General features: G+C 37.0%; 1 protein-coding gene across 2 annotated transcripts in view; it reads left to right on the top strand.

Moving 5' to 3' along the window:
* Positions 1-20,070, top strand: part of arhgef12a (Rho guanine nucleotide exchange factor (GEF) 12a) — a 58,181-nt gene that overhangs the window by 20,154 nt on the left and 17,957 nt on the right. The window contains exons 2-4 of one of the 2 annotated variants that reach the window (XM_024276937.2): positions 9,927-9,947; positions 10,680-10,771; positions 16,634-16,699. In XM_024276937.2, coding sequence (XP_024132705.1) covers positions 9,927-9,947; positions 10,680-10,771; positions 16,634-16,699 — 179 coding nt within the window. The remainder of the gene's footprint in view (positions 1-9,926; positions 9,948-10,679; positions 10,772-16,633; positions 16,700-20,070) is intronic. The other variant, XM_024276938.2, reaches the window with a different exon arrangement.

The raw sequence follows: 20,070 nt of genomic DNA on the forward strand, positions 1-20,070 counted from the left end.
CTATCGTCAGCTTTGGATATCGTACACGGTTTTTTATCGTCATATCGCCCAGCCCTAGTTGATGGGAAGTTTTCTTGCCAACTATGTTAAAATCATGTGTGCCTTTTTTTATCTGCAACAAGCAGCCATTGCAGAGAGTTGGACACAACAGATTAGTCAAACTTTATTGAACACATTCTCAGTAATTACAAATTGTTCAGTTATAGCACATAAAGCAAACAGTCACTTTTTTTATTCACATGTCTATTGTGGGTGATCTTTTTTGTGTGTTTCTGTGTCATAAGCACTTCTGCTGATTGTAGTCGTATCTGTAATGTGTTTTAAATGATTTTTTTAGTGTATTGATCTTTATTTGTTTAGCTTTGTTTGAAGGAAAACACTGAAGTTGTGCTACTCAGTGGGATGTAGGTCTTAGATAAGAGTCGAGTGATGCCCCCAGGATGGAGGTGCTGAATAGACGGAGCCTGGGTTTTAGCTGGGGCATTGACTGGCGGGGTTGTTGGGATCTGTCACCAGGCACTCTGATGTTGAAAGCTGTGGACATCCCCTACAGTCCTGCCCTGTTAAACAAAAGAGATGCAGGTCATGAGCATTTTCTTTCACCTCACTAAACACTGGATCACAGCAATGGTGAATAGAAGGAGGAGGGAAAATGAGCCGTCTCAACCAAGTGTCATGTCCTCACATGTCCGTTTAGGGTTCTGTGACCTTAAACTAGTCTACTGCCTTTAAGCTATTTAAGGTTTTTTGTAATCTGGGATTTTCAGCTGCCGGCACTGTTATTCCAAACAGCAGTTTTTAAACTTTTGCTGTTTCTTTCTTTCAATCTGCTGTTCCTGAAGCAGATTCTATTAACATGCATTAACTTCTTGTCAATATCTTCTTCAAATTAGATGTTTTTAGGTATAGGTGGACACATTTTATTATTTTTACTTGGAAATCATGACCTATTCTATGACAATCTTATTTATACTTAGACTGACCAGAAATTTCAATATATCGCCATTATTTAGTAAACTATTTAGTAAACGCTGTTAATTTGGTTCTGTACCTACATTATCGCTAATTTAAAATACATTTTCCCTCGTTTATCACCATTGTTACTTTTTAAAAATATCCTGAAATCTGTGAAGCAGACTTACAGATGTTTTAAGGCTTTAAAACTTCTTACTCCACACTTATACTCTTTTGGTCTGACACACAGTAATATATTCAAACTTTTCTTTCTTGTTGAAACTCTAAAAGTTTAAACCTTTGTAGAAAAGGAAGTGCAGAAAACTATACATTTTTTTAAGCATGTAAAATTGCACAGAAAAATATCTCTTAAAACAGCTAGGCCACAAAAGTTTAAATGCAATATAGCGAGGGAACACAGTAAACAAAGAAAAAAAAGTGAATAACGTTAGTCTTGTTTCTCCCGTCACCCTTGTTTGTCATATCGAAAAGTTACTCCTCAGGTATAGTCAAAACACATTACATGTAATTAAAATTAAAGTATCATTGAGCACTATTGCTGCTAATGGTTGGATTGCTCCAACCCCCTTTTTATGCAGTCATCAAAAAGTCAGACAAGAAGTCCAAAAATCCAAATTGTAGGATTCTTTTTTGTCATTTACTCACCGATTAGCACAGGTTTTTGCAGCAGTCATCACAACTGGTTGGCAGTCCCTAAGAAGAGCAGACTGCATAGCATGAAGAAATGTCTGTCCTCTGGCTGTTGTTTCAGGAATCCCGATGAGGTTTATTGGGGCAGAAAGAGCAGAGTTTTACCCCCGAGGCTGCAGCTTAAACTGTAAAGCTATTGTGTTGTTTCGCACAAACCACACCCCCTCCTCCTTTCTGTCTCACACCAGTCTTTTTCTAATCATGTATCGTCTTTTTAATGACTTTTTCCCCTTCTGGCTAGTGCGACATTTAAAGCGTCAGAGAGAACACTGGTGTACATTAACAAACATGCAGCAGAGCAGCACAGATGTTTCTTGCCGTTGGGTGTAGACAGACTCGGAAGCTAGGAGTGGATCTGAGTCATGTCTGTGTTTGTGCATGCACTTGCACAGCGTGACTCAGGTTTATAGATTAGATAATAGATCCTGTGTTTGTCAGGGCTGGGTTAAAAACTTTTTAAAATGAATCAATTTTCACTTACTCTAACTATATATTTTTTCAATTGTAATTGGTCTTTTAATTATGATTATGCAGTTTTTAGCCAAAATCATAGTCAGTTGTTTTTTAAGATACATTTTCTCCAGAGCGGCAGGAGCTCATCACAGATGGTCCTGTTGTGAGGAAGTTAGCCTAGCTAATTGTCCTTTCAGCCCTTTGTTTACACTCTCTCCTGTTAGCTCATAGCACCTCACAAGCCCAAGCTAACTTTAGCATAGAAACAGAAAAAAACAAACAAGCTGTGGGCAATAGACCCTTTTCACATGACGTCACACATCGCTGGATGCTTGATGAGTCGCTTCCGGCTCATATTGTTTAGAATGGGAAAGCTGACTTTAAAAGCAATTTTACATAAATAATATAAATTATATACATTTTATCAATGTCCTACCTGGTTGTATTTGTTTCCTCCTCTTAAATTGTTCACAAACCAAAGTACAAAAGTCAGTAATCCTTCCTCAGTGCTTGCAGAAGGCAACAGCTGCTGGAGCTGCTGCCTTCCCAAATTCCTATGGATGATATTAAACAAGTCCTGGATTATTTCTCTCTTACAACCCGATTACAGTTAGACGAAGGTTAAGTACTTCACTGAATGCTGCTTGTTTGATTATGACGGTTTTATTTGATTATGATTTTTATTCTTTAAATCTGTGCTAATGGTAGCACTAGCATTAGCTTTGGCTATGAGTCATGGAGCTGCAGATTTTTTCTCACCAGTTAAAAGTTGCCTAAATATCAGTGCTCACAAAATCCTTGTAAACAGAGCAAAGGTCAGACAATTCCAGTGTGTCTGACATTAAAGTCAAACTTATTACTGTTGCAATGTTTTCTACTGCGATCAGTGAGCAGCTGTTAGCTCAGCCTTGGTTCTGACATCACTCCTCTTTGTTTTTGTTCAAAACTGTGTCTGATCCCTGACAAAATAAAGGTAAAACATGATTAAATTAATTGGAAGCTGTTGGCAAAAATATGAAAGTGACTCTTTGTACGTAATGTTATAAAATACGTTCACACAGAAATTATTTTTTTACGTGGCCGCTCTTATTTTGAAAGTTCAAAACTACGTGGATCAGTAGCTGATCTTAACATCTTTACTGAGCCAAACCATTCCTGTTTTTACAATTATCCCCTAAAATATCCTGTAGAACAACAAGTAGATTTAGTCTGGGAATAATATCTGCTCAAATGAAAAGTTGATATCTTCAATGAAAGATCCAATATTGCAGGATTATTCATATTTGTATTTTGATTTGAGATTGATCAGAGAGAGGAAATGAAAATACAGTTAGGCAGGACATTCATAAAATCAATATTGTACATTTTTCTGTTGAAATTGGTAAAGTTACCTTTTATTATTTATGTAAAATTGTGTTAAACAGCGTTCAGTTCTTCGGGTTCCCGGTCTAAATCCATTAACCGGAAGTATCCCGCTGACGGGCCTGTCGCCATTTTTGTGTGACGTCACAGTGAAAAGGGTCTATATACAGCTGTACAGTTTTGAGCCAGATACCAGCTCAGATGAGAAAAATGAAGACATTAATGGTTCTGTTTGTCTTTAGATTCTTCAGCCCCGTCCATGCCAGTTGCTGCGTCACAAACACAAGCTTTTTCAAACATTTGGTTTTAACTGCTCCCGATCCAATACAGTTGAATAAAGAAATACTCAGAAACACAGTTTTAATCTTAAATTATTTTATACATGTCCTCCACTATGAGAAAAATTCTAAAAGTACATGTTAAAAACACATTTTTTTTCTTTGGAATAGGTCTTTAAATAATATAATTTTTCTGGTAAAAAAAACATTTTCTCATAGAAATGTAAATTATTGATACAGAAAGTTTAATCTCTTTTTTTATTGTAAATCACTAACAAATACTGTTTATCAACTTTTTATAGCTAAAATTTGACTAGTAATTTAATTGATCTTAATTTGGGAACTTTTGGATCAAAACACATCCATCCATCTTCAGAGCTCGCTGAATCCCTGTCGGTGTCGAGATGCTGCTTCAACCAACCCAGCTATTGTTAGGCGAAGGCGGGGTACATCCTGAACAGTAGGACTGTGGATCATTACTTAGGTGGCAATCTAATTAGATTCACAAATCAAGACAAACAATTCACTGATTGAACCACAATTCTTACTATTTAATATCTTATGGTTAAATGGTTGCTATATGTGTGTTTACTGGATAAATGAAAATTAAAATAAGCATTTTATCACCATCATTTAAACCTTTACTTTGAACAGATCAGAATCAGCATAACAGATAAAAACGTAAAGATTTTGAATGAATTAAATTATGTTAGTCATACTCTAAAGATTTTCTGTCAACTTCCTGGTTATCTTTGGCAGTAAGTAATCCAACATGGTCTCTGTCGCTTTGTATCATTGCAGAACAAATCATAAACATTTTCTCCACAGTTTTTCCATCTTCAAAGTTTAGTTGACTGCAGTTCCAGTTGATGGATGACAAGAAGATAGTAAATGAAGACAGTGCAACACCTCAATAAAATTGTCTGTAACATCTTAAAAACACTTACAGCTCTGTTTCGTCTAAACTGACATTGTTTAAAACATATTTTATAAACTCTATTTTTTTCATCTTTAGAGGAAAGTTGATAAGATTTTTGTAATATCCCCACATTCATATTCATTTTATTCTTTTATTCTTATCCGCTTAAAATGTTTATATATGTATATTTAAAACAATTATTTCCAGAACCTATTTAAGCTAAATTAGCTTGAGGGTGTAATCAGACAGGGAAAATGATTTTTTACGGACCCAGTCCACATAATTTGTTACGGATCGAGTCCAGAGCCTTTGTGTTTTGTCTGTATTCAGACTACAGTCAAGCAGACTATTATTTACCTGACCAAAGCTTGTAAACAAAACCATGTGACTAAAGATCCTCTAACTCATTAGCCAGCAGTTACAGGGATGGGTCAAAACAAAAAGGAAAGATGGAGGTGCTACACTTTACAAATCCTTGCCAGGATTGTTCACTTATTTAAACTTATTATTTTGCTGGTCAATTTTGAACATCTGTATGAAGGCCAGGCTACAACACTTTATACTGCTGCTTTGGTATGGCATAGGCATGCTGCAAGACGGTTACTGGGATTGTTACGGCTACGAGGTACAGGCATAAGTGTTATTGATATAAGTATTGTTGGGGAAAACAGTGTGAGAAGCAATGTGTATCACTTAAGTTGTTTTAATGAGCCTGCATTCATCCAACCACATTTCAATGAGTTGCTGTTGCATCGCTGCACCACGTTTGTCTTCTAATGACCGGGTATGGTGGCCGTTTTGGCACGGACCGTACTCAGACTGAGGATTCTGGATTATTGGGGAAAACAAGCTCTAGTTCTCTTTAAGCAAACCAAACGTGTCCAGTCTGAATACACCCTAAGTCTTTCTCTTTTTTTCTTTTTCTACAAAAAACACTTGATAGCTTTACTTTGAAAATGAGAAGCTTCACCAACGCTTTACTTTGAAGGTTTATTTTACAAATGCCGTTTAGTTTATGTACTTGAAATCCAACAGTATTCTAAATAATTATGTGTCCTGAAGTGTATTTTATCTGCACTTCATTAAATGTATGAAGACTGTGAATTAGTGATCTTGGACGTTGCTAATATTCATACTCGCATTTTCAAGAACACGTCACTAGTCTGTTTCAGGGCCACACGCACGCAATCACACACTCGCATACACATCTATGGACTGTTTAGAGTATTTAATTAACCCACGAAGGTTGTTCTTGTGGGAGAGAGCCGGAATACCCGAGAAGAACATACAAACTCCACTCAGAAGGGTCCAAGCTGAGATTTGAACCAGGGCATCCTCAATGTGAGGCAAGAATAATAACCACTATTGCTGCCCTATAGATTATTATTGCAGCCCTATAGTATGTATTTTTTAACATATAAATAAAAATGTTTATTTTTTTATTTTATTTTATTTTAATGAATGACAGACTGTTTAGAAAAGATAAATGGTTGATCTTAAAGGTTTCTGGCATCCCACTATCTTTTTTCAGCTCAGCGGATAAATCTTAGGATTGTGCGCCACCAGCACAGATTTGCCTCATCCTTCAGTCAGATTTAGATTAATCTAAAATCTCAGATGTTTTGGAGTCTCTAAATACTGTATTTCACCTCGCAGATTGTCACGATCACTGCATCCAACAGCTGTACATTTCAAAAAATGTTAAAAGATTTTTAGAAGTCATACCTCTCTCAATCACAATGCCTCACACTTATTTGCATAAAGTTTGTCTATTTTCCACCATAGTTTTTTCTTCCCTCTGGTGTCTGGAAAACCCACAAAGATGGCTGAGTGTCGGTCTTTTTTTCCTCACAGGGCTGTTTGACCCTCCTTATCTTCAGTTTCTTTCCCTCCGTGGTCTGGTCTGGTCCCGGCCTCTTTTGCTGCCACATTTGCTGTAGTTAGCCCAGCTCTGCCACAGCTTTCCATCAAAAAAAACACCAAACCTCAATGGAGCATTCAAGCCCAGACCCGCTCCATTACTGCCCCTCCTTCTCATCTCACCCACTTCTGACTCTGCCTTTTTCTCCTCCCTTTATTCCCTCCCAGGACATTTTGTGGGCCGATACAGGAAGAAGTCCAAGCTGAAGTTATTATAACACCACTGTAGTTAATGAGCTGGATCAGAAGCTGCACTTGTATTGGAATGTTCGCGCATTTAAAATAAACTAATGCCTGTTTTTTCTAGATGTAAATAGCATTAGTTGACAATATATATTTTTAATACAAATGTTTCTTACTAAACTCTAAATTTTTTAACAATAAAATAAAAAAAACAAACCCTTGTAATCAATAATTTTAAGATCAATAAAGTTATTAGATTTGTTGTAGGAGAACATTTTCCGTTTCAACCTTTGAGTTCTCATTGTACCTTTGCTATTTGTTAAAGAGCTAATGTGGCATTGTGTCATTTTATTCTATCACATTTAATCTTTTAAAAAAAGGTCCTAGAATTTATATCTAAATAACTGTCTATTGCACAAATATTTTTTTGCCCACACAGGCATAATCCTTTAAGGATTTCTTTTACCCAACTTCCCCCCTGACTTGTCTTCTTTGATAATCATTTTACCCTTTTATCTTTTTTAGTCTACCTCTGGGTTTCATTTTTTTCCACTCCCCCTTTTTTTTAAGAAACTTTTTTCAGTTCCTTCTCTTAGCTTGTTTCTGTTCTTTGTTGTGATTCCTCTTTTTTTTTTTTTTTGCCGTTGTGGCCTTTTCTGGTCTTATTCGTCTAATTATAACATTTCTGATCTGCTCTCATAAACAGTTTGTTGAGGGATTGCTTTAAGCTTGACGGGTTTTCCTCCTTTTTTTCCTGTTCTACTGTGAAGTTGTAGTTGGAGAACCATGAACAAAAATCTTTTGTGACAAAGAGGGCCACTGTTATGTCAAAAAAACAACATTTTAAATGTCTCATAAAATGTATCCTAGTATGACACACCATCCACCCTAGAAGTTGCCTTTCATGTTTTTTTTTTGTATTTTTTCACTGTGTAATTAAGCAAGGAAAACCTCTGCTGAGTCAGTTCTACCATCTTTGAGTTTGTGTGTTCAAATGCTCATTTAAGTAGGGGTGTGTATGTCTATGTGTGTTTATGTGCTGACTTTTCCATCTCTCCAATTTATAGGTTTCCTAAAGCGGGGGCTACTTAAAGCTAGCTTTTTTTCTCGAGCCCTGGAACTTATTACAGTCTGAGGCATTTTCATAAACGAGCTATTCAGATGTCTCTGCTCGGCTCTGAAAGGGACTCAGTGTCGCTAGGAGAAACAAAGTTGATGTGAGCTACTAAGTTGTGAGACCTCCTTGTTACGGAAAACTTGTATTCAGAAATGTGTAGTCATTTGTATTTCTGTTACACTAATACGATCTTGAGGTTTAAAGGAGTACAAAACAGATTTTTGGTGCGTTTTCTTTAAAAGTGTTTAAATTTCAGCTTTTGAACAAACGTGTATTTTTTGGTATAATTATTGTGTAAATACATGAAAGTCCCTATAGCTAAAATCTGTATCTTATTAAAAAGCTGTATCTTTTTACACAGTTTGATGGTACATTTTTATATTTGTAGAATTTTCGTCCAATCTAAAAGGCGAATTCTTCTAGCATTTTTTAATGCTCTGAGGTTAAAATGATGTAGCAATATATACTTAGCATTCTGATTATATGAACTACAATATTTCTATCAATATCAGGAAAAACATCAGCATTTTCTGAAAAAAAAAATAACTATAACAGGAATTGTACAATGGTTAAATGGATAACATGGAGTATTTATGTGTGAGAATCTGACCAGCTACCTAAAGGATTGGTGCAGATGTCAGGAGTGTTCACAGGAATAATGAAATGCATTTTTTGATAGTTGTAGTTGTTCTTTTACTATTTCTTTTATGGGATGTCTGCCAACAAAAGCAGAGACACTGAGGAAAACTTCTTAAGACCGCCCTAGTCAATGTATAAGTCTATGCGTTCCAAACTCTTGGGTTAACGCAGCCCTATGTAAGTTTTTACAAAAAAATGTGGGGCTGTTGAATGCACGTTGAAAGTTAAACCAGGTTGAACTTGATCAGTCAGGGATTGGGAACTGAGAAATGAATGACAAAATAATTCATGAAAGTACCAGCTGTTTGAAAATAGTCTGATCATGGAAGAGAAATCAATATTTGTTGTTTGTGCCCGGGTGGAATTATATGACACTAAGTCTTTCAAATATCAGAAAAGAGATGGGATAGAAAAAGCTTGGAACAAGATATGCATCGCTTTAATATTCTGAGTGAATAGTAGAAAAAGCAAAAGACGACGCCCATCCCCAATCCTCCAGTGTGAACACAATAGCTATGTCCGAATTCCTTCCCTTACTACTAAAAAACTGTATTTTGCGGGATTATCTAGTTCCCTGGATTTTAAAAGCAATTTTTAGGACACTCAATTTTGAATTGCACTACAAAATGGTGAACACGCTATAGTGAACAATGTAGTGAAGGAATTCCAACATATGTTGAAGGGCCGCTCAAGAATGCTTGATTAATGCCCGGTGTGAACGTAGCATTAGATTTGATAGATCTCATGTATTGGCTTTTCCTGCAGCCTTCAATTTATTCATTCTACTATGGGAAACTCGGATGTTACCAGCAGCGAAATAGAAATGCCAAAAAGAGAAATAAAAAATTGAACAACTTCTGCTTTTCCTTCTCTATAACCGCACCTTCTCCATGGTTAAGAATGATTTCTCAAGTGCTGAATACGCCATAGTATTGCATGGTTCATTGCAGGTGACAGTTAAGTATTCTGAGGTGATCACTTTAAATTCAGCATTTTCCCCCTATGAAAAAGAAAAAAAACATTAAACTGGTTGTGCAGGAAACTCAGAAAATGATACAAAAGGCAACATCTACCATAGTTTTTAGGAAATAAACCTCTAATGGACTGTTTGGGGGAATTGGGGTGGGGGTGTCATATCGAATTGGTAAAGAAAGCCAAGTTTAAGGAATAAAACTGTTCACAAATAGCTGAGATCTAAGTGGCAGAAGACATTTGACCTGGAAATGGTTTTAATCTGCTGCTAAGGGACTCTGATGTGTGATCAGGATTAAGATGTTTACCCCTCCCTAAAGCTTTGTTGAAGATGTGGTATTTTGTTTTTCCATCTTACATATCTGTGACTGTTCTGTATTTAACTGTATTGTAATTATTGCTCCTTTTCGTTTTTCAGGTTTAACGTGAAACCAGTCAGGTAAAAAATTTTTACTTTCCCCATTTTTTTTGCTTTAAATTCAGTAATCCTGTGGCAACAAATGTAAGCATGGCTGGTTTACACACTGCTCCAGATGTGGGAAATGGTGTAGGTTTTACTAGGCCTGTTGTGCTGTAACACAGACGTCTTCAGAAATGGGTCCAAACATACCCCCTCCAACCCCCACTCATACACATATACAGACTGAGCAGAGGACAAAGGGGTCCCTCTTCTATGGGCAGCCCATCACTGCCTTTCACTATGAGCAGAACAGTGGCCTTTCACAGAGGGGGCCGGCATATAGGCAGAGCCAGCCTTACACAGCCTCATAAGTTCAAGTTGGAGTCTGGCCTTGTGGCATCTTCACTGAGGAGTGTCCTTTCTCTCCTTGGCTCTTTGGGCACTCAGCAGAGCACATCCACATCCTCTTTGGCCGCTACAATATACAGTAGACACAGTCGGCATCATTCATTCAGTTAAAGGTCTTCCTGCAACACTAACCTCAGTTCTACACTGAACAATCATCTGTTTTTTCTGTCGTTGTGAATTCTGTTTAATGCACTTGTGCTTATATGGAGGAACAGCTTACTAATATGCATGCACTACAGGGATTTTTGATTTATGAGGAATTAATACTTTTAAAGTGAAAACTTAGACCTTGACTCATTGTGGTTTTGCACCAGTCAGTCACATGCATTTATCAGCTCCTAACAGTTGTTCCTCTTTTTCTAGAACCAGCAGCATTCTCAGTAAAGACCATCCCCCAGACAAGAAGCCTAAAAGTGACAAATCTTCACTTCCCTCAAATGAATTTGACCCCACAGGTAATGCCACATACTTGTTTTCTAAATTTCCTTTATGCTCTGTTTTTAAATGATTGCCTGCACACTGCTCAGGCCTGTAACAAGCTGCATCTGTTCTGACCTTTTGGCAGTGAGAGCAATCGTGACTTACAGGTTCTCCTCCCTCATGTCTTTGCTTCAATCAACATATACACATAATGGCTTCAGAACGTGTGTAATGTGGATGATTAGCACAAGACATGCTTGAATGGAGAAAAGTGTTATGTCTTAATGTGTGCTTTTGTGTGTCATAGTTGTACAATAATCACAATTTGTGTGGACTCATCTAAATCATTCTTTAATTTAAAGGGTAAATTATAGTCCAATATGTCCCTATTTTTTCTGAAAAACAACTTGTATTTGTAATATTCTCACATTTTTATATTTCTCTGATTTAGAGGACATCAGTAGACCTGTTGTGCACGTTAGTCTGTTTTGCATTCATGTTGTTCTGAAATGGACTAGTTTAATGTAATCACACTGGCTCTGCTGTTTGTTGGCAATCAGCATAAGATGATTTGAGATACGAGTAAGCTTCTGTATTTATAACAAAACTCCAAATCCACTGCATCACATGAGGACTTATCTTTGGGCGATGCTGCAAAATATTTACAAGATGTAATCTAGTGGTTGCACACATGTACTTTCTGCTTGCATTACTCTGCATGTCCAGAGTTGTAGCATCAATAAACATGGTCTTTTACTGCCTCAAAGTATGATTACATACAGTGGGTCAAAAAAAAGAGTTAGACTGTCACCAATTCTGCAAGTTAAAAAATGATGGAATCTGGAATGTTCATCATAGATGCACTTTAACAATGAGACAGAATGTGTGAAAACAATCAAGAAAATCACATTGTGAACCCAAAGCCCTGTACACATTCACACTGATGTCAAACACTGCCGCCAATCTGTAATCTCCAGAGGCAATGTGGGATTCAGCGTCTTGCCCAAGGACACATCGACACATTGGCGGGCTCAGAGCTCGACTGCACTACCCCATCTAGGTATACTTGTTTTCTAATGCAGAAAATAAGTACTTGGCCCCTAAAAACAAAAATCTTTATTCGTTATCTGTATCAGTTACACTCGTTTAAACTTATCTAAAGCCTGGTCACACACTTAAATAGCCAGACTGCAACTTCCCCGCCATATCTGAGACCAAGGAGTGTCTAAGGACACCAAGGACTAAATCAATAGGATGAAATGTGGCTGGATTTTCCAGCATGAAAATATGATCCCATACACATCACCCAGCCAACAAAGAAGTATCTGCATAAAAAATTATTTCAAGGTTCTGCGAGAGCCTAGTATCAATGCAAGAGAGAATCAATGGAGGGAGTTAAAAGTCCATGAAACATCACATCTCTTGAGAAGATCTGAAAAGAGGAACGGGCCAAAAAACAGTGTATGCAAACCTGGATCAGAACTACAGATAAAACGTTTGGCCTCTGTCACTATTAACTAGGGTTACATTACAAAATATTTAAAATCTTGCAATTGATTAAATCCTAATTTTGTGCACCATTACACAAAAATATTTTAAAATAATATAATGTGATTCCCAGGATTATATTTTTACATTCTGTCTCACAGTTGAAGTGAACATATGAACATTGCAGACCTCGTTCAGCTCTAGAAGTGGGAACACTTGCAGAAAAAGTGGCTTCTAAATACATTTTAGCCCCATTGTGCATACTGTTCAACTAGATTACTGTGAGTAACAAAAACACCATACTTTCTTGGTGTGCTACAAATAAGTGTCTTGTTATTAACATTTTTTGTAGATTCCACTTAAATAGAGGCCGCTTAGAGATTGAATCTCATATTAATTAAAACATTTTTTTGTTGAAAACAGCTATAATATACTTCCTCTTCCTATAAACAAAGCAAATGGCAGCTCCTCCCATAAAGCTCATCTCACTGTAGTAATGCCAAATCTTTAGCTTCTAGTGCAGGCTGATCAGTTGATCCCCGTCTCATGATGGCTCCCAGCAGATCGGCTGCAGTGCGTCTCCTCCTGCAGGGATCATCTGTTATGCTTACTGCTGTGCTACGGGAATGTTGGATGTTTAAAAGTTTTATTCCTTCAGACGTCTTCATCTTAGAAAGAAGCCATGAGATATTTGACATCACAAGAGAAATACATATGTTGGATCTTGACTGTGTTGTAGTAGACTCCCAATGCTTTGGTTACTGAACATTAAATTTTAGTGTCATTGTTTACCCCCATGATTATTGCTGGGTGTTGTGACGGGAACTCGTAGGGCTGGGTATCGATTATGATTTACAGAAACGATTTGATACCCAAGAGCCTAAATCGATTTCAATTTTTTTCGATTCTTTTGATTCCTCAATTCAATACAATTTTGAGTTTACACATTTGGACATATTTGTCTAGAAATACATTAATAATCTAGTATATGATTTGAATATATTGATATTAATCTGATACAGTTCACATACTGTAAAATGTATTAGTGAAATAATGAAATTGTTAATAGAATAGTGTTACATGGTTTCTTAAAAGAAGAAGTTTTAACAAAAAATGTTTAGATCATTGACATTGTAAACAGTCTTCTGCTTCTCTCGGAGGGTGTTTCAGTTTGGCCACTAGGTGGCGACCACGCTGTAGCATTACACCTGATTCAAGAAGAAGACATTATGAGGAAAAAAACAATGTTTTAGACCACAAATGGTTACTTTAAAAAACATGTCTTTAAAAGAGTTTGAAAAAATTATTCCTGTGAATAAATCAAGATGTTAATTTAGTCAGCAATGTATGTTTATTTAGACCAAGCATTAGCATTGTCTAGCGATAATGCTAGACTAAGTGTTAGCATTAGCCGTCCTATGGGAAATTCCATTAAAAGTTGGTACCAACTAGCGGACTTTAGCTTTATGTGCTAAGTCAATTTATATCTTTTATGAATAAATTATTGATCCATTAAGCTTAAATCGATTCAAATTGCTTAATCAATTTTATTAACCCAGCCCTAGAAACTCACCCATCCTCTTTATCTGTAAGGACAATTCAATCTCTTTAGGAAGAAATTTGCTGTGATTTACTTTTTTACTCATAGGCGGCTTTTACAAGCAAACACATAACCATGGTTCATGTTGTATTTTATGAGATTTAGTAGACATAAAGAAATAACTGCTGAAACTTATAGTTATACTATACTTATAGTTTTATGAAACCATTCAAGCTGACAATTATTTGGTGTACAGTGTTCCCCCACGTATTCGCATTTCTTTATTCAAGGTTTCATGTATTCGCTGATGTTTTTTCCAGTCACTCGACTTCTCCGGTTTGTCACAAAAATTCAGACAACTCAAGATGAGTGTATGAAAATTTTACATCCGAAGGAGGTGCTGCTCTACCGACGTGTGTCTCCATACAGTGGAGACCCTTTCTGGAGCGCAGAGGGGAGGCGCCCGTCCGTGCTACCCCTCCACGCTCTATGCAGCGGCATGGAGGGAAGTCATCAGCTGACTTAGAAGCGGACAAACAAATCCTGATAAGCTGAAGAAGATAATCGCGGACATCAGTTATCTTCCAAAGCAGGTGTTTATTAGTCTATTTGATGAAGGAAGAAGCACGGCTGATTTTAAGGCACAGAGAAACAGAGTGACACTCCTCATCTGCGTCATAGAGTTCGTTGCTCCTGCGGTTGCGCTACAGTTTTTTGTTTTGAATAAAAAAAAAAATTCTCTATGTTGAGCAATACTCCAATGCTCTTTAATTAATGTTTTACGAAGCATGAACAGAAGTGTTTTTGATGAGTATGGATTGGTAACGACATCAGCCGCGGGGGTCGGGGGTGTTGTCCGTATTCGCGGATTCAGCATATTCGCGGATTCCAACGGTCCCTAACCTCCGCGAATAAGGGGGAAAAACTTTGAATGAAAAATATTATTTGGGGACTTTTTGATGACAAAGTGCTGATTTAAATAAAAAGAATCTGCATGATTCTTCTCTTTTTTGACATTGCATGTCCAAAGTAGGCCATGAAATGTAGCATGTTTGCATGGCATCTGTTTCTGCATGTCCTTTGCATTTTTCTGCATGTCACCTAACCTCCCTCTTCTTTTTTGTTACAAAATTTCATTTTTTTTAATGTTTTTTACACTTTGTGCAAAAGTATATGTGCAGTATTTAAACCACTACATTAATTGCAATAAAGCAAAATTCTGTTTTTTTTTTTTTTTTAATTAGAGGTAATGGACAAAAAGTGTCAACCCCCTCCCACCAAAATAAATAAATAAATAACCAGAAATTAAGTTTTAAATTACTTGTTGCAATAGCTTTAAGACATGCAGAAACAGCTGAAAACTGATCAGGCCTCACTCTGAATTTCTTAAATTGAGTTGTAAAAAAACAAGAACGTGAAAGATTCACAAGGTCTGCTCTATTAAGCTTTGTTTGATAGATTATTTTTTTTTCCACTATTGTATCTACTACATAAAACTAAAATCTTTGGGTGGATAAAGTTATTTTTTTAAGAAGTAGCAGCAGAGCATGTTCTTTGCTTAAAAGAAAGAGTTATTTTTTTTATCTCAACTTTACAACTTTAACATTTAGTTTTTTCCCCAAATGGCATATAGCTATACTAAATTACTGCTTTTTAGAGTACTGCATCTTAGTAGAATAACATAGAACTTTATTTATCCCACAAAGGGGAAATTACTGTGTTCCCATAGCTCTATTAAAAAGAGAAGATAGATTATAGATTGGATTAAAAATAAAATAAAAAAAATAAAAAAACAACACTAGTCATGTTGTCCATGAGGCCTTGTTGCCCCCTCATAAAAGAAAGATCCACAAAAATGCCCCCTTCTGCTGCGAGGGTGTTTCAGTCTCTCCTCAGTGCACCCACGGTCTCATGCAGAGGGTGACGAGGATTGTCTATGATGGATTCCAGTTTTTGTAGCATCCTCCTCTCACAGTCACAGACTAGGGGACATCTGAGAATGGAACTGGACCCCCCCCCCCCCCGTAGAAGAGGGCAGATGCAACAACGCCAGCATAAAAAAAATGTTTAAAAGTCATGCTAATTCCAAAGGCTCTCAGTCTCCTCAGCCTCCCATGTGATCTCCAGTCGGTTCTTAGGCATTTTGTTGTTGCCAAGCGACAACAGCTGATTGTGTGAAAGATGCACCGACAGAGGGATTCAGACCCACAAGTGGTGGAAAATAGTCCAATAAGGGTTAGCAGGCAGGCTACTGCACGTATTATGTGGGAAAAATTACATGTTTGTCAAAAACAGGTTAAAATTAAGAGAATAACAAAAAAAAAAACATAAAAAATGAGTAAGCTAACAACAAGTAAGATAAGGTAACTCCTAACCTAATGTGAATTTTTTTTATACTGCATTGATCTTTTTAAATGGTTTGACATTAATTTGAATTATTGTGTTTGTTTACATTTTCACATTATTGTCATCAAATGTGGAAACATTTCAGATGGTAAAATATCAAAAGACAAAAGTTGGGATTTAGAATTCTGTAATGAAAGGAGCTTCAAATACTGACACAGAATTGTGGTACATTAGTCCCATGTTTGTTTTTGACCCCGAGCCATTTCCTCTGTGTCATTCTCCCCTTTTTATTCCAACCTCCACTCTTGTCTATATCTAATAAAGACAAGAAAGAGAGACTACAATTACTACGATTCTTTTATTAAACTGTTTTATTTTAACTGCATATTTGTCCTTAAATTCTTCTCCCATGATTTTTTTTCTCCCTCATGATTTTCTCTTTCCTTTTTGTTTGTCTTGTCTTTTTTTTTTCTTCTTTGTATGTGTTTGTTTGGCTTTGCTGTCTGGTGGGGGCTCTGAGCAGATGCTCTGGTGCTGCAGAAGAGTGGCAACAACAGTGTGCTTGCAGAGGGGAAGCCTGAGTCCTGTGGTAAGACGCTCTCACAGGAAAAGTTTCATGTTCAACAGCCTTAAAAGCCTGGTGTGAAATTGCCTACAATACTTTTACTTCCTGTTTACATCATAATTGTGTCAGTTTGGATTTACAGTGGTATTAATGTCCTCGTGAACCAAAACTAACTCCTTGCTGGTTCAAGTCAAATCTTTGATATTGATTTTCTTCTAAACCTTTTTTCCTGGAGTAATGGAACATTGTGTCATGGTTGTATCAACCAAGTAAACTGGTGACTGAACAAAAGCAAAGACCAATTTAAAACCAAAGCAGCAGCTCAAACCTAAAGTCAAACTCAGCAAAAATAAACAATCTTAAGCCTTAGTCACTTGCACCCGGGCGGGGAGGTTTAACCGTATGGGTTTGGATAGTCGTAGACAACATTGGCTAACAATCAATTGCCGTGCCTGTGGTAATTGTATCATGAAGTATTTGTAAGGATAAATAATTTTCCCTTATGACATGAGTAAGATGCTTGGTACCGAGTTCATGGGGCACACTCTAGTCGATCATTAGGTTTATTACCGGCTCCTTAATAACCATGGGCAAATGCTGTATGCACGGGTTGTGCAGGTGATACGTACTGGACATGTCACGCTCGTAGGATTCCAACACAAACTACACTCTAATTGTCCTTTTTCTAACAGTCAAGCTTCGCGGCAGGAGCGTAGACTTATTTGATTTTTAAAGATTTAAAAAAAAAAATTAATAGTACATACGACGTACCTGCGTCTCACCTAATTCACCCTTAATTACCCTTGCATGTTGTAAATGTTCGATACAACCTGTCACTCGCAGCATGCCCGTAGAAAAAAAATATGAATAAACATTTTCCCTGACTGTGTTTTGTGTGTGCCAACTGTGTGCCCCATCCAGAATTGGGGTCCAGATGACCCCACCCTTAAACTGATGTGTGATCCCTCCAATAACAAAAGTAGATAAAAAAAAGTGGACAGGATTTTATGTCTGCCACGGACACCAGTGAAGATTAAAAATCCTTAGGAAAAAAAAGTTCAGCGCGTTGTCTTGTGGGGTTCAGATGACCCCACTTTCAGAGTAAACATGCCTTGGATAGCACAAGGGTTAAGAGATGAGGTGCTGCAAAACATGATCTACAAACTTTATTAGTATCATCAAATGCAGAAGAGCATGTCTTTCAGATTATTTCAAAAAATGTATTTATGCATATGTTAATACTGTTCCTTGAAACAAGTTGCTCACAGCCTACATGAATAACACAGCAACTGTGTTTCAACGGTGGGTGGGTCTTAAAGGAGCCCCGCGTCTAAAATATCGAACACCTGTTAGAGCTGGAATTTATTGACGATGGGACACAATTGGAAGATATACGGTATTGTGCATCTAAAACGAAAGTTTTTTGCTGATCACTGTTAGCTCAGTGGAGAAATTAAGGGTTGGCGTTAGACCTGGGATGTTGCTGGCAGAGCAGCACTTCCTGGAGGGACGGTTCACATCATGCTGACATCAGCTCGATACGACCCGCTCGTTTTTGTGGGTATGGGAGGGGCTGCTGTTGAGAGTGCAGGTTTTTAGAGGATTACTCTTAAATGCACTTCAGGGTTCTTTATAGTGAGGAATGAACAGTATAATACACGTAAAACCTCAAAAAGTAGAATTTTCATGGTATGGCCCCTTTAAAGCATGCTTCCCCATTTGCAGTATTTTTTATGCTTTCGGGATAGGTGTTACTTTGATTCAGACAGACGGATAGTTAAAGAGTCCTTTCTGAGCTTAACTCATTGACCACAAGAACTAGACTGAGTGTGACGTCTCCCATAGAAATTAATTACGTCAGTCTCCAACCAAATTAAATCAATTCAGTCATTATTTTTTCGCGATACAGGCACCGCCATGTTGGATCCAGACATCATCAGTCAGCAGTGATTGGTCTAAGTTGGTCTTTGTCAACGTTTGGCAACCACCATCATCAGTCAGGGGCGAGCTTGTTAGAAATCCACAACCCTAAAAACCTGAAAGCAGGCTTGGGAGAATCTGTCAATCAAACATTGCAAACATTGGATGTGGCGGCCACCAGGCAGCACATTCTTTTATTGATGCCTCAGATTTGTCAGTATTATCACTTGTAAGATTTGCAATAAAGAAAAAATATACCAGTAATGGAAAAAAATAGATTTGCAAAAACACGCTAAAAGCAGATAGTAGAGAAAAAATGGTTATTCTGTCAAATAGAATGACTTGAGTAATCATTGCTGTTTATTTTTCAATAAAAAGTCTATGGGATTTTGGCTTTCTGGAGCCAGCAGATACTTCCTATTTGGAAGGGGAGGGGTCACTCAGTCCAGTTTCCTATACCAGGGGTATAAAACTCAAATTGCACAGGGGAGCAAAATCCGAAACACGCCTTAGGTTGCAGGCCGAACAAGATAAACATTTATTGAACACACCAAAACTAAATTTTTAAAACTTTGAAAACATAACTTTTTAACATAACTATGAATAGAAACAGGCCGGAAGATTATTCCAAAATAAATCAAATTAAACCTTAAATAACTTTCAATATTTTACTCTCCATAAAAATATATTTCGTCAGCATTATACAAATTAGTAATAAGCACAAGATAACATTTGGCCATTATTAACAATAAAATAAAATTGATGGCTGGATATAATTACCTGGAGGGCCCGACTCTGACACGTGTCCTACGCAGTTAATGGTGTACAATTATAGAGTACATTAGTCAAATTAATTTATTGATGGAGATTAAGGGTTATAGTTAAATAACTAAAATATTTTCTTGCTTTTATAAAGCACATCAACATCATTAATTAATTTAAATTTGAACTACAGCTGTATTAAAAATTTGACAATTGAGAAGTAACAGAAATTATTTCAAAGTAAAAAAAAAAGTACATGAAAAGCTGAGAAATCTGGTTGAGTTTTCGCTTGGAGGGTTCCAAACAGATTCATCTTCCATCAGTCCTCGAGTAAACATTTGAAGAGGAGTTTAGACAGGTCACTGGAAAGGGGGAGGGGCTTATGCTGGAGGGCAAGATGTGAATAAACTGCAGCAAATCTGAGAGCAGAGATTCAGCTGAGTTGGGTAGCTCTTAAATAAAAGTTTTTCTGTTTTTTTTGCTTCTAACAAAGGGTGCTACATTTATTAAATCTCTATTTTATATTGAATACTCCACTATGGCAGTCTCCTCACTTTGCAGTTTCATTTGCAAACATCCCTAAAATGACTGGAGAAATCCAAAAACTAAATAAATAAACCAATTCAAACTGCATCCAGAGGCAAATTCACACCAGCTCTATGACCTATATGGCACATAATCTTCTTCTTTAACACCCATGCTTGTCCCTCCCC

The sequence above is a fragment of the Oryzias melastigma genome, linkage group LG13 (genome assembly GCF_002922805.2).
Source record: "Oryzias melastigma strain HK-1 linkage group LG13, ASM292280v2, whole genome shotgun sequence".
Lineage (NCBI taxonomy): Eukaryota > Metazoa > Chordata > Actinopteri > Beloniformes > Adrianichthyidae > Oryzias > Oryzias melastigma.